Source organism: Eubalaena glacialis, chromosome 11 (assembly GCF_028564815.1).
Source record: "Eubalaena glacialis isolate mEubGla1 chromosome 11, mEubGla1.1.hap2.+ XY, whole genome shotgun sequence".
In the NCBI taxonomy this organism is placed as follows: Eukaryota; Metazoa; Chordata; class Mammalia; order Artiodactyla; family Balaenidae; genus Eubalaena; species Eubalaena glacialis.
The window spans coordinates 10,145,061-10,168,209 of NC_083726.1; the positions used below are offsets into that span (position 1 = coordinate 10,145,061).

General features: G+C 40.8%; 2 protein-coding genes across 3 annotated transcripts in view; one reads left to right on the forward strand and one right to left on the reverse strand.

Moving 5' to 3' along the window:
- Positions 1–18,640, forward strand: DDX17 (DEAD-box helicase 17). Of its 2 annotated transcripts, none has more exons than XM_061206105.1 (13): positions 1–287; positions 4,095–4,245; positions 4,936–5,035; positions 5,656–5,789; positions 6,095–6,160; positions 7,580–7,721; positions 8,100–8,260; positions 8,352–8,524; positions 8,864–8,974; positions 9,107–9,168; positions 10,438–10,497; positions 14,486–14,728; positions 15,568–18,640. In XM_061206105.1, exons 1-13 carry the CDS (start codon positions 238–240, stop codon positions 16,071–16,073), a joined length of 1,959 nt encoding a protein of 652 aa, XP_061062088.1. In that variant the 5' UTR covers positions 1–237; the 3' UTR covers positions 16,074–18,640. The 2 variants fall into 2 exon arrangements, with proteins under 2 accessions (XP_061062088.1, XP_061062089.1); XM_061206106.1 differs by having other exon boundaries at positions 7–287; positions 14,486–14,722.
- KDELR3 (KDEL endoplasmic reticulum protein retention receptor 3) overlaps positions 18,638–23,149 on the reverse strand; it is an 11,471-nt gene continuing 6,959 nt past the window's right edge. The window contains exons 3-5 of the mRNA XM_061206107.1: positions 21,386–21,544; positions 20,291–20,543; positions 18,638–19,422 (exon numbers count right to left, since the gene is read on the reverse strand). Coding sequence (XP_061062090.1) covers positions 19,382–19,422; positions 20,291–20,543; positions 21,386–21,544 — 453 coding nt within the window. The 3' untranslated portion in view covers positions 18,638–19,381. The remainder of the gene's footprint in view (positions 19,423–20,290; positions 20,544–21,385; positions 21,545–23,149) is intronic.

A 23,149-nucleotide genomic window follows, 5' to 3' on the forward strand; every position in this document is an offset into this window, starting at 1 on the left:
CTACCCACTGCTTCTGTAACCCCGATTCTCTGTGTTTTGCTCCCGTCTCCGACGAGAGAGGCGGCGACGGTGGCGTCTGCGACGGGAGACAGCGCGTCGGAGCGAGAAAGCGCCGCGCCTGCCGCCGCCCCAACAGCGGAGGCGCCGCCGCCATCGGTCGTCACTAGACCGGAGCCGCAGGCCCTCCCGAGCCCGGCCATCCGTGCCCCGCTCCCAGATCTCTATCCATTTGGGACCATGCGCGGAGGCGGCTTTGGGGACCGGGACCGGGATCGTGACCGTGGAGGGTAAGGGGGGAGGAGGAGAGGAAAGGCCTTGTGTGCACGCGGGGCGGGGAGGAGGTTGCTTCCTGAGGAGACCGCAGCCTGCGGTCGAGCGGAAGACTTTAGAGCTGACTGCGAGCGTGGGAGCGACGCTCCCGACTGTGGGAGGCGAGGCGACCCGGGACGTAATACCGGTTTAGAGCGCGGGCCTCTGGGTGGGCCTGGGCCCCCGGGTCACTGGTGACCCGGCATGGGGGGCGGCGGCGGCTTGGCGACGCCCCAGCCCCTGCTTGCGGACGGTCGTCGTGGCGCGGCGCGGCCCGGCCTCAGCCCCGCGGGGAGCAGGAGGGGAGGCCTGGCTGCCGCCGCCAACTCAGCCCGGGCCTCCTTCGTTTCCCGGCTTTCGAGCCCGGCCGATTTGAGCAAGTCATTTGATCTCTCCAGGCCTAGTGTTCATCCGTGAAACTCGGATGTTCTTGCTGAGAGAAGAGGATGAGGTCTCCGAGTTCAGCCTGGGAAAATCTTTTACGCGAAATGGCTTCCCTGTTCATGGAACTGGAAACCTGGCTTGAAACTAGAGACTAAGAGGCTGACTGGTAGTCTTTAAAATATTTAAAAATTACCTTTAGTCGTATTTTAAAATAATTCGATGGAAGCACATTGGAATGCAAAGCGATGGGATTACTTGCCCTCTAAATGGTCGTCTGGGGGGAGGGAGTTTTGGGTTTGGTCGTTATTACAGGGTTTTTTTTTTTTAATTTTTCAGTCTTTTTTTTTTCCTTATCTAATTGGACTGAAGCATTAACTTCTCGGCCTAGCTTGAAAATTTTTGATGTTGTAATGCCACGGTTATTGGGTTGGAAGTTAACAGGATTAAACCTGGAGTCCTCCCAGATACTGAGATTCAAGTCTTAATGTGTCCCCGCCTACACCGTTAAAGGAAAAAGTTGCTTTAGAGATCCGTGTTGACTTATGCTGTTTACTTTTTTGTAATAAAAGTTTTATCTATGGGTAAAAAGTTTATGTGACGCCACTTCTTAATATATATATATGAGTGTGTGTGACCTTGGGCAAGATCCTGAACCTTTGTGAGCCGATTTTCTCATCTGAAAATGGGGATAGTAATTGCCTTTGCATTGTTCTCCAGAATTGAGATACTGTGTATAATTGTCTCTCTGTAGTAGGCATTCTGTTAATGCTATTTTCTCAAACATTTTTGTCTTGTGGTTCAGATACACAAGTACCAGACCTTCTAGTCACAAGCTCCTCAATTATCTCTTAATTTACTAACTAAAAAGGATTGCTTTGACTTATACCTTGTTATGAAAGAAAATATTTGATTTTAGCACTAAATTCAGAGGGCTGTAAGTGGAATGTTTGCTTAGTGTTTCACAGTATAGCTAAATTTAGAAGTGAATTTCAGTGCAACCACTTAGGAAAAAGAACTTAATGTTACCTAGTAAAATGAAGATGACCCAGAATTCCTCTCTTAAGCTTTATACCCTAGACTCTTAGGCCTACAGAAACCCTGTACACATACCCCGGTATCCATGTTTATAACAGTGTTGTTCATGACAGTATTAGGAGCAGCTCAAATGTCTGGATAAATTCGTACAATAGACTGCAGTACAGCAGTGAAAAAGAAAAACTTGCATCAACATGGATGATTCACAAATATAATGTTAAGTAAAACAAGTTAAATGCTAGAAGAATAACATAAGGACACTAACAAATATGACAAGACCAATAAACAACGCAATGGTTAAAATTCGAGGTACTAGTTATGATAGGGATTGTAAACTTGAAATAGGCACATGGAGGCTACCAAGGTACTGATAATGGTTGTTTTTTTACCGTGGGTGTTTGGTTTAATATCTTACTGTATATATGCTTTAATAATAAAAGTTCCTTATTTGAAAAGAGGAAAAAGTGAATTACTGATCCATTCCTAGTTTACCCCACCCATATTGACTCTTAAGTATCAGATGACATTAAAAAAAAGACTTTAGAAATAATTCATTTCAAACAGAATGGCACTCTTTAATAAGGTCTATGCCCTAATTCTACCTTTACTATGAAATTTCCTGTGTTATTTGAATTGCTGCTGTTTGTTCTGAACTGAACAGCTGAAATGGATTATTGTTTTGAAAGGGGAATGAGTGAGGTGGTGTACGTACACGGACAGTACAAACGTGCATTGTACATTTAAACTAGCTTGATTTTGCATGTTAATGTACAAATCTTCAAAACTGGGATTTATTGCAAAGCCAAATTAAACTTAATACTCGGTAAAAACATTAAATGAGCAGCATGGTATGCAGGGGGTTAGGATATGTGCATCTTTAAATGGTGGCACAAATATACTCAAATTCTACAAGAGAAAAGGCTCAAGTTCTAGGTTGTTATTTTAAGGTCTGGGTAGCCCTGGAATGCAACAGCAGCAGCATTGAAATGGCATCTTCTAGGAATCACATAAATTTATATAATTAGGCAGCCAATCTCTGAAAATTGGTCTTGGGTCATTTTTATTCTTTGCAAGACTGACAATCTAATGACTTGGCTTTTTTATTTGTAGAGTACCTTATTTAAAATTGTGTTAGTTGCTTCACTTGCAAGTGAGGGGGGAGGGGTCAATCCATGTAGTTTTAGGTCTGTTCAGTCATAAGCCTGAGGGCATATTGAAGGTGTCATAGATATTGATCAACAGTAGTATAAATGGAATCAGCCAAGTTCTGCCTTTTGAATGTAAATATTTAATAGTCCCAGTAAAATTTCCAACCATCAGTCTTTGTGTGTATTTAGAGAAATGTATAGCTGGGTCTTTAAGCCAAAGAATTTTAAGAGCATTTTGAATTCCAGGAAATTGAGGCCCTTTAGGATAGTTAGTACATGTTTAAGTGGAACCACTTGCAAGATGATATTATGAATGAGTTAGAGTGGAAAAGAATTAAATTCAGTGTATTTTCAGGAGTAAGGAAATGGGATGAAAACATACTGTATATTTGTCCATCAGACAATGGCCTGCACTTTAATAGGTTGAAATACAGAAATGAAGACCATCTTAGTGTTGGGATACTTCTAGGAAAAGTAGAACGTATCAAGTTCGGCTAATGGCCATAATTGTATTCCAGTTGAACTTGTCTGTTGTGAAAGACAGATAAAGCAAAAAGATTGATTTTTAAATAGAGATTTAAAGACCTTAAATAAGCCTTATTAATGGTTCTTTTAGCAAATTTATAGTTAATAGTACTATTTGCCTGTGAACAGAAAGGAGAAAGAAGATAAAGTCGAAGGAAAGATCATAAATTTTTGCCCTGGCTATTCATTAGCATAAACTAAAGGTGAAGACTAGCCTACCAGTCTTTTAGGGGTCCTAGTAGTTTTCCTTAGCAGATTAGCAGGCAAAAGGAGTGCTCATCACAGTATAAAGGGGTAAGGGGTTCAAGAAGCCGTTCCAAGTATGGAGCCACTTGAACTGTTTTTCTTCCTGTCCACAATTTTGCCCTAATTTAAACTTTTATGTCCTCACCTACATTTCAGAATATTACATAAGAGTAGAGACTTCTATTCACTTTAGTATCTCTAGCACCACTTAAAACAGTACCTGGTACATAGTTGGTACCCAGTAACTATTTGTTGAATGAATACAATTAGGCCAGCTTGTACTGAGTGTTTACTATGCCGGATACTGTTTTAAGCACTTTACATGTAAATATTTTTTTGGAGGGGGCTGGTAATATCTTAAGAGTCCCATCTTTTTACATGTTTTTATGGCACCTAAGGTATTTTGCTTTAAAAACACTAAAAAGCTAAAAATGTTGGTGTTTCTAGATTTGGAGCAAGAGGTGGTGGTGGCCTTCCCCCAAAGAAGTTTGGTAATCCTGGGGAACGTTTACGTAAAAAGAAGTGGGATTTGAGTGAGCTCCCCAAGTTTGAGAAGAATTTTTATGTTGAACATCCAGAAGTGGCAAGGCTGACTCCGGTAAGTTTGGGGGGTTTCATTTATTTACTTTTTTTTCATATACAGTAATGAACCAAGTAGGTACGTTAGCCAGAGTATACTCATATACAGCCGTTGCTGTTACATGTTTTAGTCTAGTGTGGTGGCACTTTCCTTGGTTCTTGTTAGGATTGCTGATACAAGAGAAACCAGTAATACCTAATGTATTACTTGGTTCTCATTTGTTGGTTATATTTTCCAACCAATTTGTTATGTGATTTTAGCTGTATATGAGGTGTCATGTCTTTTCATCTATGAAGTAAATTAAAAATTTAAAACATGGGCTTTTACTCCTGTTTGTATTTTTAACCTCATGATTATTTTGGACTCTACGCATGACATGGTAACTTGTTCAGAAGAAAGTGTAAGGAAAGAGCACTTGGTCCGAAGTTCCACATTTTCTCCCTCTTCCTACTTCTGGCCTTGGGCAATTTACTAATCTTTCTGAGTAACTGTTTTCTCATGTGGAAAATGGAACGGTTGCTAACCTGCTTCATTGACTCAGAGTTGGATGAAGCTGAACACATATGAAAGCACTATAAGAAGTGTTATACATATTTTCCATTGTAATTGTGGATTTGATGATAATTGTTCTGCTGTATTGGAACATAAAGTTTTGCATGTTTAGAATAACTTGTTTACTGATTTGTCTTACTTTGTTGTCTTACATAGTATGAGGTTGATGAACTACGCCGAAAGAAAGAGATTACAGTGAGAGGAGGTGATGTTTGTCCTAAACCTGTGTTTGCCTTCCATCATGCTAACTTCCCACGTAAGTGTTTTTCAATCCAGTATCTTAATTGTTAATTTAGCTTGAACGGTCAGTGTGGTCATAGGTTATTTAAAGGTTTTGACCCAGGCTCAGGATTTTGTTGAAAAGACAAGTAGAAACCTTTCACAAAGGTTTTTGGGGGTTTTTGTTTGTGTGTGTGTGTTTGTGGTTTTTGGTTTTTGTTTTATCTTTAATGCTCATGTGTTCTCTGCTTAGAACTTTTTAGGGTTTTTTGCTTTTTTCCCCCATCTTTCCCTGGGGTTTTGCCTCTACCTTTTAGAAAACAGCAAAATGAAATTGCTTTCTAGCTGGTTAAAATTTGAATTAGATAAACAGTAAGTGACTACCATGTACCATGGTAGTCATTACCATGTTAAATACTTCAGAGCAGTGGTTTTCAAGTTTTCGAGGATAAGGGTAGATGGCTGTGGCAGTAGCCTTCTTGAGAAGTAGTAATTATAATTAGCAGATCAAAGATTCAGTACTGAAGAAAAAAACAATACTAGGAGAGATGTAAAGCTGGGTAAATCTTGCCTTCAATGAGCTTAACAGTTTTTTAAATTTCTTTTGGCTGTGAGTCCTTAGTTTTACTTAAAGTAGTAATATCGATTTTCATACAGAATACGTAATGGATGTGTTGATGGATCAGCACTTCACAGAACCAACTCCAATTCAGTGCCAGGGATTTCCCTTGGCTCTTAGTGGCCGGGATATGGTGGGCATTGCTCAGACTGGCTCTGGGAAGACATTGGCGGTATGTACCAGCAAGGGAAGGTTTTTAATATTGTGGTAACTTATTTTGCTATTGTAAATACTCCATATGTTCTCAATTCTTGAAATTCTAATTCAGATAGGGATAATATTTCAGCTTTTTTAGCTATCTGAAATATGTGGAAGTATTTTATGTTCAAATATACATTGCACATATGTGTAACAGTTGTGAGTTCTGTTTTCCCTTTCCTAGTTACTTAGGCGTTATCAATTACTGTGATAATTTAGAACAATTAATATAATGGCTTAGTTTTGGTATAACACTGTCCTTCTTTCCCCCCACCCCAGTATTTGCTGCCTGCTATTGTTCATATTAACCACCAGCCTTACTTGGAAAGAGGAGATGGCCCAATTGTAAGTGCGTTTCAGTTTGTTTACACTTCTAAGAATGACTACAACTTAATGATTATTGTGTTTCAAGCACTGTGCTTTACATATGTTCTCAGATTTCATTCTCAACCCTACCTTCCATATCTGGAAGAGAGATTATGTCTATCTTACTGATAAATTTTAGACACAATGCAATTAAATGACTTGCCCAGGGTCATATAGGAATTAAATGGCTGAGCTTGAATTTGAACCACTCTTACTTTTAACCATTATGCCCATTACCTTCATATAGAGGCATTTACTCTGCATTAAATTCAAGTGCGATTCTTAATTGCTCATTGATGCTATGAGGGTTAAAAAAGTATGAAATGAGATCCTTGCCCTGTGTCTGAGTCGGGTTTGGGATGTGTAGTCTTTATGGTTAAGTGATGCGTCTGTAAATGTTTATAGAGCAGCATGATTTTCTTGTTTGATCATTTTCATTTATGCTATTTACTGTAAGATTTCAGTAGTGGTCTTCAAACATTTTGAATGTACATTCTTAACTTTTTTTTTAATAGAGCTTGCACTCACTGTGTATGTTTATGAATACATTATTATAGTATGTCTCAATGTATTCACAACAAGAAATAATGCATTACCTTTCATTAACATAATACGTAATGTATTCCATATGGCTAATAGAGTTAGCTTTATTGTCATTAGTTAATGTCTAATGGATCAGTACACCGAGTGAGAGTCATTGTTAACGGTATATATGATACCTGTTTCAAAGTGTCTTAATTTTGTATTTTTTGGCCAACTTCTTGTCACGTTGTGTATAAGTCATCCTTGTTTTTGCCTAATGTGCCTGGCTAAGAGCTTAAACTAGATGTCAGAAAAGTGTCAGCTTTGCTCATTTCCTGTTCATCTGTTTCTTTTTTTTTTTTCTTTAATTGGGATACAGTTGATTTACAATGCTGTGTTAGTTTCTACTGTACAGCGAAGTGGAGTTCCCTGTGCTATACAGCAGTTTCTCATTAGTTATCTATTTTATACATATTAGTGTATATAAGTCAATCCCAATCTCCCAATTTGTTTCTAATATTTAATCCATGGTTTTGCAGGAATATTTTATAGCTACCTACTCATTTTGTGAGTTGTTTAGTTAAAACTAGGTAATACAGTCTGTAAATCTACTTACATAGCACACATAATGGTAATGAATCATGTGTCAAAAGTCAACCATCATACCACATGCCAAGTATTAGTTCTCATAATTTTTGCCACACTCCAATGCACTGTCTGATACCCCCTGCCTTCCCAACTCCCCACCCCATCACATACTTTGAAAGTACCAAATTACACAATAGAGAATTAAATAACCTTTTTGTACTTTTTTTTTCCTCCTTAAACTTGGGGTAGGTGTCTCAAGTGATTTGTTTGTTTGTTTGTTTGTTTTAGTGTCTAGTTCTGGCTCCTACCAGAGAGCTTGCCCAGCAGGTACAGCAGGTGGCTGATGACTATGGCAAATGTTCTAGATTGAAGAGCACTTGCATTTATGGAGGTGCTCCTAAAGGTCCCCAGATTCGAGACTTGGAGAGAGGTAATTTAAAAAAGTAGTGTTTTAAGAATTATTAGTTTCTCTCATTTTACCAATTTCTATAAATGAAATTGAAGAAGAAAATAGTGGATTCTGGTGGAGGGGGGAGATCAGTATTTTAGCAGCTTAGAAATTCTCAGATATGGTTAAAATGCTATTTTAGGGAAGTTCAGTGTGACTAGAGACTTAAACTTTGTCGAGGTTTGGATGATTATACATAAATTTTTGTTACATCATGCTTTTCCAGGCACTGTGTTAAAATTTAGTTAGTGCTCTGCAGCACTGAGTACAACCACCAGAGTTGGTGCTTCTTAGTTTGCTGAGGCTTGAACAGTGTATAAAGAATTCTTAGTTGGATAGATCTTTGGTTTTGTTTTACAGGTGTCGAGATCTGTATAGCTACTCCTGGACGCCTGATAGATTTCCTGGAGTCAGGAAAGACAAATCTTCGCCGATGTACTTACCTTGTACTGGATGAGGCTGACAGAATGCTTGATATGGGCTTTGAACCCCAGATTCGTAAAATTGTTGACCAAATCAGGGTGTGTAAAGCTGATAATTCTTTGTCTTACACCCTTTGCCTGTAGTAGTTACTTAATCTAAAAGAAAGCCTTTCCTTTCCTTTCCGGATAGCCTGATAGGCAGACATTAATGTGGAGTGCAACCTGGCCAAAAGAAGTAAGACAGCTTGCAGAGGATTTCCTTCGTGATTACACCCAGATTAACGTAGGCAATCTGGAGTTGAGTGCCAACCACAACATCCTCCAGATTGTGGATGTCTGCATGGAAAGTGAAAAAGACCACAAGTATGAAAGATTTCACTGTTTTGATGATGCTGATAAACCTTTCCTAAACTAAAACTAAAGTGTTACAGAAGCCAGTATTTTTTAGGCTTGAAAACATTAAAAGCATTGCTAGCTTTCCAACAGTCCATTCTTTATATTATTCATCAGAGCTTGTGGTTAAAGGCAAGGATTCTGGATCCTTGGATTTGAATCCCAGTTCTGATAATTACCAGCTGTAGAGAAAGTAATTTGAAAAGAAAGTACTAAAGCTTTGGAGGGTTGATAATGCAAACATAGCTTCTGCGTGATGTGTAGGGGGGGTCTTCTCTGGATGACTGAATTGTTTGGTCTTGTTCTCAGGTTGATCCAACTCATGGAGGAAATAATGGCTGAAAAGGAAAATAAGACAATAATATTTGTAGAGACGAAAAGACGCTGTGATGACCTCACTCGAAGGATGCGCAGAGATGGGTGAGTGTAGCACTGAGGTAATTAATTTGCCTCAGATTTTATAGTTCAGTAGGAATTTCTAAATTGGTGTTGTGAATGTTGTATAATATTTCAACAATGCCTAACATGTACTTTGCTCTTTTCTTCTGACAGTTGGCCAGCTATGTGTATCCATGGAGACAAGAGTCAACCAGAAAGAGATTGGGTACTTAATGGTGAGTTCAAAACTAAGCATTGTCCTTATACTCTGTTTCAGGGATTGGCAAACTTTCTGTAAAGAGCCAGGTAGTAAATATTTTCGGCTTTGCAGACTGTATAGTGTTTTGTGTCACAACTGTTCAACTCTGCTGTTGTAGCACAAAAATGGCCATAGACATTATGTAAAGAGACAGCCTGGCTGTGTTCCAACAAAACTTTATTTGCAAAAATAGGCATTGTACCAGATTTGACCCAAAGACCAGGGTTTGCCTAGCTCTGCTTTAGTTAATTGACTATTTGGGGCATTTTTGTCATCTCCACCATACTTCAAGGTCATTAATTCTGGCTCTTTACACCACTTTTTCACCACTTAGACCACCCTTTCTTTATCTAATGAGTTCTTGTCTTTATAGATTTGTACACCAGCCCGGAAGCTCCCCACATCCCATACTTGTGGGATTTTAATGGAGGCTTCATCACGTTAACTCAGTCTCCCTCTCCTCTCTCCTCTCCTCTCCTCTCCTCTCCTCTCCTCTCCGGGAGTGGGGCTCAAAGTGCCAAGCTTCTCTGATCATGGCTTGGTCTTTCTGGTGAACAGCCTCCATCCAGGAGCTATTCTGGAGCCCATCAAGTGTCTTTTCACTAGAACAAAGATTCCTGTCTTGTTCTTGTTCTTGTTCTTGTTCTTGTTCTTGTTTAGGAACTCTTGTTCAGGGACCAGGGTCAAAGACTTAAGTATTAGAATAAAAGTTTCTCCTAGCATCCCTGTTTAAAAGGGTTTTAGGAGCTCTGTGCCAGGAACTGAGGGCAGAGACCAGTATATATATTCTGTTATTTCACAGGGCAAAGTTAATGGTTTCTCCTTTCATTCCACATCTTTTAAACTTCCTCCCTTTCCATACCCCCTCCCCCACTCCCACTTTTGGTTTTGTTTTATTTGGGAGACAACTTTGCTGTCATAATTTAAGAGAAGAAAATTTCGAGCTCATGTTAATTTTGTTACACATTGCCATACCATTTTAATGGTACTTCATTATTAGAGGTAAATTTTTTGATCTGTTGCTCCTCTGCTAAAGGTGAGTATAATAAATATTTTCGAAAGAATTACTATTATCTTTAAATTTAAAAGAGCTTGGCGTGTTCTTACACCATTACTTGAAGTTTTAATATGATAGGGTAAGAAGGCCAGATAGCTGGGAATGTTGATTTGGTCATTTTTTAAGATATATCACGTTGTAACCTTAATTTTATAACTTGGCTTTCATGGTATTATCCTTGTTTTTCAGAGTTCCGTTCTGGAAAGGCTCCCATTCTCATTGCCACAGATGTAGCCTCCCGTGGGCTAGGTTTGTATAGATAGGTGTCTCTGTCAATGGTATCTGTATCTTTTGGTTAAAAGATTTGCTTGTCTTTTCACATTAGAGTTGCATATACATGTGTTTAGTTAAATATTTAAAAGAGAAGAATTACATACAAAGTACGTGATTCCCCTCCCCCCCATGATTTTTTTTTTAACCTTGGTGGGTTTTTTTGTTTGTTTTGGGGGGTTTTTTTCCTTTTATTTTCAAAGTCTCTTCCTGCTCCTAACAAACAGGCTTTGGTCTGCAGCAAGGCCTAGGCATGACTATTTAAACCGTTAGAGGGAGAGGAGACATTCATTTGCACAGCTCAACTTCTTCCTGGTTTTATTCTATATTCTGGGTGAATAAAATGAGCCCAATTGAACCTAGCTATTAGAAGCTAGTTTCTTCAGTTATTTTTTTCCCTCTACCAATCTATCTGTGGATGTCCAGTTCCATAAATGCTAATATATTCTGGGGATTTAGTGAATCTATAGATATGATATCTTTCAGCACTTAAATCTGCGTTGCCCAATTTAATTTACTGAAGTAAAACTATCATGAGCACTCAGTTATCCCCTACTCCCACCCATACTCATATCATCGATGCGCTGTCTTCCAATTTAAGAACTTAATTTGAAGCTGGTGTTCTGGAGTTTTCAACCCATTACGAGTTAAGGTATACAGAGATACTTTGTGGTACTTTAGCCCATTATTCTGAGCAAAACAGGTGTAACTCAAAACTTATATTTTAAAAAATGATAGAGTATTTCTGTCACAAAGATATTTTTAAATTATTGACAGATACTAATTTCTTGCCCAGGAAGGCGAGAAGCACCATATTCCCTTATGATATTCAACATAAAGAGAGCAAGTATTCAAACTGGAATACAAAAGTAATGAAGGCTTTTTAAACATTGCACTCATCATTCCCTCCTTCAGAGGTGGTGACTTGCAGCCATGACTGAAAAATTGTCTCTGCCCTCTGAGGTCATGTCTGGATCTGTGCGGTTAGAACTTGGACCTGTTGGGAGAAGAGGCTGAGGCCTGAAAGCAGTTTACATAAAAGCTTTCAGTGATGGTGGTTTTTAAACAGGCTTGCTATGTGCTGGTAGCTTCTTTGTGCATCTTGCCTAGACAATTTAAAATATTTGTTCCATGTCCCCCTGCATTTCTAAACCAAATCAATTGGCTGCCATTAGAATAACTTAGACTCTTCGTCCCACCCCCACTCATCCAAGAGAGGGGAAAGGGAAGGTATCTGAGTCTGTTTCTTGTTACTCAACATCAGTGCTTGTTTTGGGCCCCTTTGTTTGCTGCCTTGTAAAAAATCAAAAGGAAGGGGAAAACCCACCAAAATGGCAGAATGCTGACCAAGGTCCTACAAGATCCTGGAAAGTGAAGGCTTCTACCTCATTAGACAGGGGTGCAATTTTCAGCTGAGTCACCAGGCCTTTTTTCACTTCCTGTCGAGCGATGGCCTCTTAAATGTTCCCTTCAGGTAAGTTCTTCGATTCCCATAATTTTATAATAGTCATTCTCCGGAAACCACTATCTATTCCCTTTCCAGTGGGATATTTTTTTATTTTTCCTTTTTTTGTTTAAACTACACACTGTTAAACTAAAAGTATTGAATTTATTTTGTTTTGTTTTTTAACAGAAGCTTTGATAGCAGCTGCAGATCACTCAGTACATGGCCGAGGCAAATCTACATTGGCCCGAAGCAGCTCTAGATGAGCCTATTGGCTAGTCTCAGCCCCTCCCAATTAGTGATTGGAGATTCAGGCCATGTCATAGGGCTTGTCAGACAAAAAGTTCTTACCCTGGGCAGCTGGCCAAAACATTAACTTTTTGATTTCTTACCCTGCAACAGCATCTTCTCTAAAGACACCAAGGTAATATTGTGACAGTGCACAAATAACATCAGGGCAGGCTAGACTAGACTGGAGAGAAACAAGTTCTACGCTTGCTCTTATGTGCCCTCAGCCAGCTATATCTGTGCACACACAAGCCACCTTTCTAGTATGAAGAATTTGCACCATGTCTGCCCCCTATTGAACCCTTCCAGAAGTATTCCCAAGTGTTGATAGCTGAACTGTTGACTCCAGTCCCCAGTGCTTTCTGCTAGGAAAGCACACATCTGTGCATCCAGCGCAATAATTCACCCTGCTCTGCTGCCTGTGGTCATACACAGTGGGAGTGAGTAAGGAGCATTATCCTAGCCCTGAAGATGTGGTCATGGAGCATAATTCCCCATTCCCCCCGTCTCAGATCCATCCTGGCCCTGTAAATTTTTGTTTTCCCTTTGTTACATCAACGACCCTAGCCGGAGACTCACGCTGCCCCCTGTGATAAGTGCCTTCTCGTCTTTCTGGTGTGATTTCAGGACTTTAGGGGTCAGTAAAGACTGAGGAGCCTTTATTGTAATAAGAAACAGACATAATGCCCCTTTCTTCACAGGCCCTTTAACAACAGCTGAATTTTTTTTTTTTTAAATCATCTCCCCTTTCCCCCTGAAATTAATCCAGTCTGGGCAATAGATGCAGTCTGACCCTTTGGATGTAACTTACATTTTTTTTATTAATTATTTTTTTCTACAATCACCCCAATTATCCTTGGGGGAGGCGTTGGAGGACCTGAAATTTTTACCCGAACCCAGGTTCTCCGGCGCTTGGCAACCAAATGGGGCTACAGAGAAGCATCTAAGCCAGTTCACAGAGCGAGCGTGTGTGGGGACTTCTCACTGCCACGGACCCTTGATGCATGCTCCCCGCGCTCCAGTGGTCCCGTGTCAGAAGGCGGAGTTTTCGAAAGGAGGCCGCCAAAAATAAAAGGCAAAGAGACGGGATCGGCTGCAGCGGTTTCCCAAAGGAGGAGGGAGTGTGCATCGGTCTGGTAACAAACAGAGAATGTTTTTTAATTATTTATATCACAAAAATCTGTGTTTTATCTAGGATATTTTCTGAATATTCTTTGTAAAATGCAGATTTTTTCCACAAAACATTAGGATTCTTTGTTATATTCTTAAATTTGTTTGTTTAAGTAGGTAAAAATATACATTTAGCTGAAAGCATTACACTAACATTTACATACTTTAAGCTTTAGGAGGTTATTCAATCCAATTCCCAGCAGTGGACAGAACATTAAACTTGTGTCTCAAGGTTTCATGGTTTTTCCCACACTCTTTGGCTGTTTAATTTTCCAGGTTACATAGACAATCTTTGATAATTGAAGCAAGGACTGAGTTGAAGTAACCTTGAGTTGAGAAAAAAACCTCATTTGGCAGAGCTGGGCTTGGTAGTACAGTGAAATTTTAGTGTAATGTGCTCTTGTGGTAATTGAAAGAGGAAAGGTAATTTGGATATTTCTGCAAAGGAAAATAAGTGTGTATTTAACTTTGGCTCTGATCAGTTTTGTTTTGTTTTTTTTAATATAAGCAAAAAAAATTTAAATATCTTAAGTCTCCATGAAAATGTAGTAATAAAGTATATGAAGTTTTTGTTTTTGTTTTTTTGTTTTTTTTTCTTTTCATTTTGCTCTGTGACTGGTTTAAAGGTAAGTTTGTTATATTACTGGTAGATTTTGCCAGGCTTCTCCCAACAGAGTAGAAGTGATTTGGCCTTGTAGCTTAAGGATGGTACCACCTTCTACATTCCAGTTTTGAAAAAGATGGAACTGGAATTTGGTACAACTCCTGTCAGTATATTGGTTAAGATACAGAAGAGGCAGGAGTTTGGATGGTTGAATGGGATTTCCTTAGGATTTTACAGCTGATAAAGATGCCGCTTCCTCTGCATGTCCCAAGCATCATTAATCCTCTTTTACTCTGTTGGGATGAGTCTTTTTTTGTTCCTGTTCAGAGTGGTTACTAACTTAATCTTCTCTCCTCTTGCTGTCATCTGCATTCGTGCTTCCCACCTGTTGTTGGCATGTCCTTTACCTTCTCTTTCCCTGCCACATCAACCTACACACTGACGCATCGTTGGCTTTGAAGATGTGGAAGATGTCAAGTTTGTGATCAACTATGACTATCCAAACAGCTCAGAGGATTATGTGCACCGTATTGGCCGAACAGCCCGTAGCACCAACAAGGGCACCGCCTACACCTTCTTCACCCCAGGGAACCTAAAGCAGGCCAGAGAGTTGATCAAAGTGCTGGAAGAGGCTAATCAGGCTATCAATCCAAAACTGATGCAGCTGGTGGACCACAGAGGAGGCGGCGGAGGAGGGGGTAAGGGTAAGTCCTGGAGTTTTCCAGGTACTGCCAAGGTATCTTTTTTGTGTGTTCATTGTGCCTTGTTTTTTTAAGCCAGTGAAGGTTAATGTATGTTGCTTAATAATTTTTCATAATCTCTTCTAAGTAAGACAATGTGAAGTTTGGGAGCCTGTCATAGCCTTAGTAGTATGTTAGGTTTTCGGTTTTCCGTATGGAGAAGTCAGTAATTTTATACCATTTCATGGTAGTAGAGACAGGCATAGTTACTGGATCTGAATTTGACAGTTGCAAAATATAGTAGGATCTGGGTTTCCTGCCTACAAGTTTGTTAGGTTTGATAGGATGTTTTCCCCCCACTTACTGTATGTTGGAGCTTTACATCAGAATTCCCTTCGAGGTTTTTAAAATGCAATTGTTTTTTTTTTTAAGTGGGTTTGGAATTGAACTAGAAACCTGAACTTTTTCTCTAAAACTTGTGAGATGATTCTGATGCAGTTAGGTCTGCAAAGCAACATTTGAGAACCAGTGTGCACTAGTAGAGGATCCCTTCGTGGTCGTATGAACTTAGCTGCATGCCTTTTTTTGTTTTTTACACCTTCCTTACCATTTTTCTTACATTTTTAAGAGTGTGTTTCTTGGTAATCCTCAAATAAAGAAAGGGCCTAAGAGGTGAGAAGTTGAATATCATTTAATAATGTTTACCGTTCTTTTGAGTATAAAGTGCTGATTTGGAAGCTGGCCTAGCGCTTAATTAAAGATCAAGAAAGAATATTGAGTACTTTTGTACTGAGTAGCATTTTTACATGTGGTTATGTTTGGATCATATGTGTAGCATTGAAAATTCCTTGTGTCCTCATCAGGAGGTCGTTCTCGATACCGGACCACTTCTTCAGCCAACAATCCCAATCTGATGTATCAGGATGAGTGTGACCGGAGGCTTCGAGGGGTCAAAGATGGTGGCCGGAGAGACTCTGCAAGCTATCGGGATCGTGGTGAAACCGATAGAGCCGGTTATGCTAACGGTAGTGGCTATGGAAGTCCAAATTCTGCCTTTGGAGCACAAGCAGGCCAATACACCTATGGCCAAGGCACCTATGGGGCAGCTGCTTATGGCACCAGTGGTTACACAGCCCAAGAATATGGTGCTGGCACTTACGGGGCCAGTAGCACCACCTCAACTGGGAGAAGTTCACAGAGCTCTAGCCAGCAGTTTAGTGGGATGGGCCGGTCTGGGCAGCAGCCACAGCCACTGATGTCACAACAGTTTGCACAGCCTCCGGGAGCTACCAATATGATAGGTTACATGGGGCAGACTGCCTACCAGTACCCACCCCCTCCTCCTCCCCCTCCTCCTTCACGTAAATGAAGCCACTCAGGTGGTAGTGACTTGTGCAGACTTAACTACATTTAAAGGAACGCTATCTTTTCCTTTTTTTCTTCTTCCCTTTTTCTTTCTTTTTCTTTTTTAATTTTTTTCCCCAACCATTGTGATTTGTCTTTCCATGCAGATTAGTTAGAATTCACTGCCAGGTTTTTTCTGCCTGCCAAAATGATCCAGTCTGTAATAACAGATTTTGTAAAAGTATATATATATGTATAGCCGACTGGAAGAGATTTTTTCCCTCCAACTTCTTGCATGTTGAGGATGTTTGAGCTATTTTTCATCTTAAAAAGTAAGGTGTTAGGCCCTTTTGTGGGAGCCCATTTTTTGTTGTCCTGAGTTGCGGTGGGGGGGAGGGTAGAGGGTTGAATTCTGCAGAAGAAGACGGCATCTGTGCTTTAAATTGCTCTCGTTACTGGAATAGAAAACCAAGAGGGAGTTCCCTGCACATTTTCTGTAGTGCTTTTTAATGTTTTTTCAAGCTGGAACAGGGTTCCTCAGGCCTGATGAGTTTTTAAGACAGTGCTTTGCCATTGTCATTTTGGCTGATTGCTTGTTAAGTGCATTTGACAGTTTTTTTAAAAATTCCTAATTGGCTTTGTCTCCCTTACACTCTGCCTTCCCCCTTCCCAATTACTGAAAAATAACCATTTTAGTTGTCAGGTTAGAAATTAAATTGCTGAGTCTTGAGTTTTTTTAAGTGTATCCTTTAAATTAAAAACCCCAAATGTTTATTGTAATGGTTAAATGTAGCATCTCAGCATCTGGGTGGAAGCTGCCTATTTTTCTTCCCCATATTACCAGGGACCATCTGTGAAATTCATTTTCCAACCAGACAGCTGCTGTGAGCAGAATGAACATAAATGCTCACTGGAAATTTATGAACCAGTTAAATATGCATTCACCTGCAGAGTGAGAACCACGTTTAATTATAAACAGTATACTCCGTGGGCAGGTTTTCTTTTTAAACTCAGTATTTGTAGAGCTAGAGTAAAAGCAACCCTTTGCCAGCTACTCAGCCCTTTTGGCCAAGTTATCTTGAAGGGTCTTAAGGGTTTATTAAGAACTCTTACTCTCTTCATACTCCCGTTCTCTGCAGTGCTTTGTAACAGCTTTTGGGTGCAAATTTTCCTCAGCATCCTTTTGCACTCAGCTTTTTACAGGTAGGTAGTGCTTAAGAAAAGTTACAGAGGACTAAAGTCCAAGTCCTTTCACTTTTCCTCCACCTGAAAGGTAGGTGAGATTGTCCCCTTCATAGTAATACCAACTGTTTTACTGAGACTTCATATAGCAGATGGGCCTGGAAAGAATTTTCTGCTCTTGTGTTCACTGTAACAGGACAGGGAGATCAGACAGCCTCAGAAATCTTTTCGTATCTAGTGTGGGACTTAATTTTTTAATACTGTTATCGATATTGTTCATTCACAGTGTAGTTAAAGGGGGGAGCCTCCACTGCATTCTTTGGCTTAGGCCTGAGAGTGCTTGCTGGTTTGTAAGATCAAAATATCTAAATACTTGAGGTTTTTGTTTTTGTTTTCCTCTTAAAATTCTTCAGGGAGAGAGAAGGGATTGTTTCTGAGGGGTACTGAAAGTGTGGTTGAATGTGCGACATACAGGTAGGTTGTCAGCATAAGCTGAAATGTATGCATGTGAGAACTTTGACATCTCCCCCCACCCCCCACTTTCTTCTTTCTTAACTTTTTCTCGTCCTTATAGAAGTTGAGGCTGAGGGAGGACGGTAGGCACAGGAAAAACATGGCAACACCGCTTTGTGCTTTCAAACCAAAGTGTCTCCCCCCCCCAAAAAGTTCGTCTAAGCACTGATTAGTCCATTGTAGGCATTTTTTTCTACACCAAAATTCTCATTTTTTTTTTTTTTTTTTTTTTTTACACAAAGGTGCCACCACAAGGGGTGTCCTACTCTCTTGCAAGTCTTGAAAGCATCCCTTTGCGGGAAAGGTCTCTGGGCAAGCAAGCAGTATTTGGTCTGCTGCTTGCTTTCCTTTTTCCACCAGGGATGTTGTAATCATAAAGTCAAAATAACAGCATATCCCAAAACTCAAAAGCTGTTGTGACCTGAGCACAGCTGAAATCTAGTAGTTTTTCCTGTATAGCTCCAGAGTTAAGTCTTCTGCCTCTATGTCTGCCACTCATAATTCAGGTTCTGCCTTTGCTTCAGAACGTGAGCAGAAGAATCCTCATTTGAGGCTAATTATTGCAGTCATGATTGAAACTCATTTAGGGAAAGGATTTCTATATTAAGCTGTGGGGCTGCTTCTCCCCAGTCCCTCGCTAACAATTCATTGTGTGGACTTCTCTCATCTAAAAGGTTGGTGGCTTTTGCTTGGGATCAGTGCTCTCTCTATTTATGTCCTTGCTGGTTTCTGAACACATTCCTGTTGCGTTAAGACTTGAAAGATTTGTAGATGTATGATGTTCAGGCACAGGATGCTAAGAGCTTAAGAGCTTATGTTACTATTCTTAGTTTGTAAATTGTCCTTTTGATACCATCTTGTTTCTTTTGTAGGTATAAATAAAACACTTGACAATAAGGTGTGAGATTTTTATTGCTTAAAAAATTCTGACTACAGGCCAGTGACAGTCTCTTAAGAGTTTATTTGCTTCAAGACCACGTTGGTTGACTAACACCTTAGTTAGCACCTAAAAATGTGAAAGGGGGGGTGGGATTAATTGTTCTTAGTGCGAAAATTTGAGTCACGAAGCAACAAGACAGTACCTAGTAGGTAAAGCCTGGGGTATTTGTTTCCTCATAACATTTCCCACCTGTCATATCACCTTTGTATCTTTACTCCCTAAACTTGATGGTCTCCTACCTGGAAAGTGAAAATTAATCACAACAGTACACTCCTAATACTTGGGACTGTCTGTGATCTTCATTTGGGGCTTTTGCCTTATACACAGCAGGGTATATTTCCAGATTGGGATTGGCTGTTCCCTAGCATGAGTCTCACACTACGGCCTTAGAGAGTAATAGTTGACTTGATCCATTCATGGGTTAAACACCTAAGGTTTTTATGATGGTCCAGTTGACATTGTGAGGGTACCATACTTATGTAATTGGCCCAAGTTTTAATTACCTCTATAATTTAAGGGAGATACTGATGAGAAGGTCTTCTAGATAGAATGATCAGCGCTTTGCTGAATTCCACACTAAGCATTTTTCTGAATTCAGTTTTAACATTTGGTCTCAGTCATGTAAAAGTCACCCAGGAGAACACTTCAAATAGTTTGCTTCATGTCCATGTTAAGGTGTAGAACATCTCTGAGGACCTTCAAATTGGCATTGGAAGACTTAACTTCTTTCCTTTAAGGACTGGAAGAAAATGACTGAAATTAGAATCTATCATGAAAGGACTCCTTTTTAACTTTGTGCATAATCTTAGTATCTAATGCCTATTTCACAGTATGTATTCAGATGTTAGAGCCAAGGGGAAACATCACTGCAGGTTAACTATAGGTTCACTGACCCCATCTTGGACCCTGATGCCACCACCCCCTCTTTTGGCAGGCCGTGAATCTAGCAGTTGTCCTCAATTTATTTCGCATCTCACACCCAGTGCATTGACAGTTTCTATCAACTCCACTCTCGAGAAATGTTCCTATCTCTTCCCACTGATGACCACCTCCTGGACAATTCCAACTGCTCCATAGCCTCCTTGCTTTGGCTGCTTTTTATCCTACACAGCAGCTGGTGGATTGGTTTTCAGATGACCCCAATTGCTGCCGTTTGTGGTTAGAATGCAGTGTGAATGCCTTACCCTGACTTAACTGAGGCCCTAGGTGATTAATCTTGGTTGACCTGCCATATCTAGGTTTACAGTTGACTGTACTAGCCTTTTTGTCCTTTATCATACCAAGCTGGTTCCTGCCTTGGGGCTTACACTTAAGCTGTTCTCTCTGGAATGTATTTGTCCTATATTTTCCTAACCCAAGTATTTTGTCAAGTGTTATCTCATAGCTGTCTTCCGTGTACACTGCTTAGTACCTAAAATATCCTACTGGTCTGTATTATTTTTTCATGGCACTTACAGAGTTTCCTGAAAACATTTGTCTTCCCATGTTAGAATGTAAGCACCATGAGGGGCACACAGACTTGCCTCTGTTCACTTCCATATCCCCTCAAACATTGACTGGATTGGTAACTGAGGCAGTGCCAGCAACACTGTTCTCGCAGCACCTACCTTTGGTCACATACAAGTAGAAGAAGTCACAGTAGAAGATGGTTTGTACTACCCCAGACACCACTGCAATTTGGTCATAGAAATTCTCAGTCTGGTACCGCCTGATCCAGTTAGCCAAGTAGAGGGCCCGGTATAGCCCAAGAAAGAACAGGTAATGAGTAGTAATGGTCTCAGCCTCTCCAGTCTTGCTGATCATGAAGAGCTGGGGCAGGATTGCCACTGATTCCAGGTAGATAGAGAAAGTCCAGAGGATCTGAGCCAAAGAGAGAAGTAGCCAGAGGAGGTTGATCAAGAAGGGGCCATCTTTAGAATTCAGTTACTAAAATAATGTTTATTGGAGAGAATACAGTGAAGCAAAAGAATTTTTTTTAAGATGAACTAGTTCACCATTTATTCAGGTCTTATTTATTTGCTGCTTTGCGTGGCTTGCAGAACCTCAGTTCCCCAACCAGGGATTGAACCCGGGCCACGGCAGTGAAAGCCCAAATCCTAACCATTAGTCCACCAGGGAACTCCAGAATCATGTTCTTGAAATTTTTAAACATGTTCATCAGTGTATCATTCCACCCCTTTCTTTGTACATAAAAAATATTTTTAAGAGATTCAAGCGTACTGCTTTTTTCACAAGCATGAACGTTGCTATAGAACAATTTTTAATTGTTGCGGAATTCTGTCATACAAACTTGCTTTAATTGAGGCTGTGGTTTCTCAAAATGGAATCGATGAACACCAGCATCAGAATCTCCTCAGATGCTTGTTGCCCCAAAGATTCTTGGGTCAGAGGCCAGACCTGAGCTGAAATCTGGGTCTGGACTGTGCTCTAATATCCACTAATCACCAGTTGGACAGAGGGTCTTAGTCTTAAGTGGTGCTGTGATGCCTGCTTTGTTTATGAACACGACTATTTAGATGTGCCCATTTTCAAGAGAAGCACTGTCAATAGCTTACTGGCAGTTTCTAAACTTATAACAATACAAGAGTAATGGCCATGGTTGTGGCAGAAAGGTAGCCCAGACGTTACCAAGGGTCCAGAGGTAAGGACTTTGGGGAGTGTGTTTACCTTTGGGAATTAGTATTCTGGGTCCCTTCCCTTACCTCCAGAGGAGTGAAACTGTAGTTTTCAAGGAAGGAGAGGCCAATGACTGGGACCAGAAGAAACTCCAGGCGGAATGTGTCATTCTCACTGTCAAATGTTTTCCGGAATTTCCCATAGATCATGTACACTGTGACATAGGCACAGAGGAGAAAAACCACCTAAAAAGGGAAAGAGACACATGGGAATCGATAAGGTCATTTCCCAACCTATTTGCTGGGCTTCAAAGCCACCCTGAGTTGGGACCTACCAAACCCAAGGGCTAGTGTTCTGCCTTAAGGTGGAAAAGGTGAAGTGTGCTTGCACATTTCTCTTGGGCCAATGAACCTAGAATCTGAAGCTAATGACCTTTTTGTTAAGTAACTCCATGCTTCTAACTGGGACTGATAGTGCTACCATGAAGACTCAAAGGTGCCCAGGCGTCCTTTCACTGTGGAATGTTAGGCAAAAAAAACCAGAATTGGTCTTTGTCGGGGGACTTAGTGGCATTCCATGGCTCTTTTATTTTTTTTTTTTAATTTATTTTATTTACTTTTGCCTGCGTTGGGTCTTCGTTGCTGCGTGCAGGCTTTCTCTAGTTGTAGCGAGTGGGGGCTACTCCTCGTTGCGGTGCGTGGGCCTCTCGTTGCGGTGGCTTCTCTTGTTGCGGAGCACAGGCTCTAGGTGTGCAGGCTTCAGGAGTTGTGGTTCGAGGGCTCTAGAGCGCAGGCTCAGTAGTTGTGGTGCACGGGCTTAGTTGCTCCGCGGCATGTGGGATCTACCCGGACCAGGGCTCAAACCCGTGTCCCCTGCATTGGCAGGCGGATTCTTAACCACTGCGCCACCAGGGAAGCCCCCAGGGCTCTTTTAAAGCCTCAACTTCCTGGATCTGCATCAGTGACTTGAGAGCATTCTTCCACAAAGACTTGAATCAGTTGACCATCAATCCTTCAGAAAAGTGCTCTTTTTCTAACTACAGTAGCTGTCCTCCAGCATATAATAGTTTTATGATCTGGCCTCTAACGTAGGCCAGAGGCTCTCAAACTTGAATGTGCATCAAAATCATATAGATGGGGGCTTCCCTGGTGGCGCAGTGGTTGAGAGTCTGCCTGCCAATGCAGGGGACACGGGTTCGAGCCCTGGTCTGGGAAGATCCCACATGCCACGGAGCAACTAGGCCCGTGAGCCAAAACTACTGAGCCTGCGCGTCTGGAGCTTGTGCTCCGCAACAAGAGAGGCCGCAATAGTGAGAGGCCGGCGCACCGCGATGAAGAGTGGCCCCCACTTGCCGTAACTAGAGAAAGCCCTCGCACAGAAACGAAGACCCAACACAGCCATAAATAAATAAATAAATAAATAAATGGATCATCACATTAAAAAAAAAAAAAAATTCATATAGATGGCTGCCCCTTCCCCTGCCCCCAGAGTTTCTGATTTAGTAGGTTTGAGCGAGCCTGAGAATTTTGCGTTTCTAGCAAGTTCGTATGTGATACTGCTCTGCTGGTCCAGGACACTAGCCTAGAAAACTAATGTTTGCACTTCAAAACTCAGGTTATTTCCTCAAAGTCTTTTCTCACCAGAACGAGGCACACATGCTCTGTGTCACCATACCCCCATGTAAAAATACTCATTGCTGCTTGTGAGCACATGTTCTGTAAATGTCTGTGCACCAGTCTGTCTCCCCTGGGAGAGGAGATTCCATAAGCGGATCTAAGCCCTGTCCACCTCTGAATCTAACTCAGGGCCCAGCATAAAACAAATGCTGGAATGAGTGAATGAATCAATGA

Excerpts from the sequence above, each read along its gene's own strand:
- DDX17 (XM_061206105.1), top strand. The coding sequence starts at position 238 with ATGCGCGGAGGCGGCTTTGGGGACCGGGACCGGGATCGTGACCGTGGA. Across the intron at positions 6,161-7,579 it reads AAAGAGGAGATGGCCCAATT|TGTCTAGTTCTGGCTCCTAC; the intron begins GTAAGTGCGTTT and ends TGTTTGTTTTAG. Across the intron at positions 8,261-8,351 it reads AAATTGTTGACCAAATCAGG|CCTGATAGGCAGACATTAAT; the intron begins GTGTGTAAAGCT and ends CTTTCCGGATAG.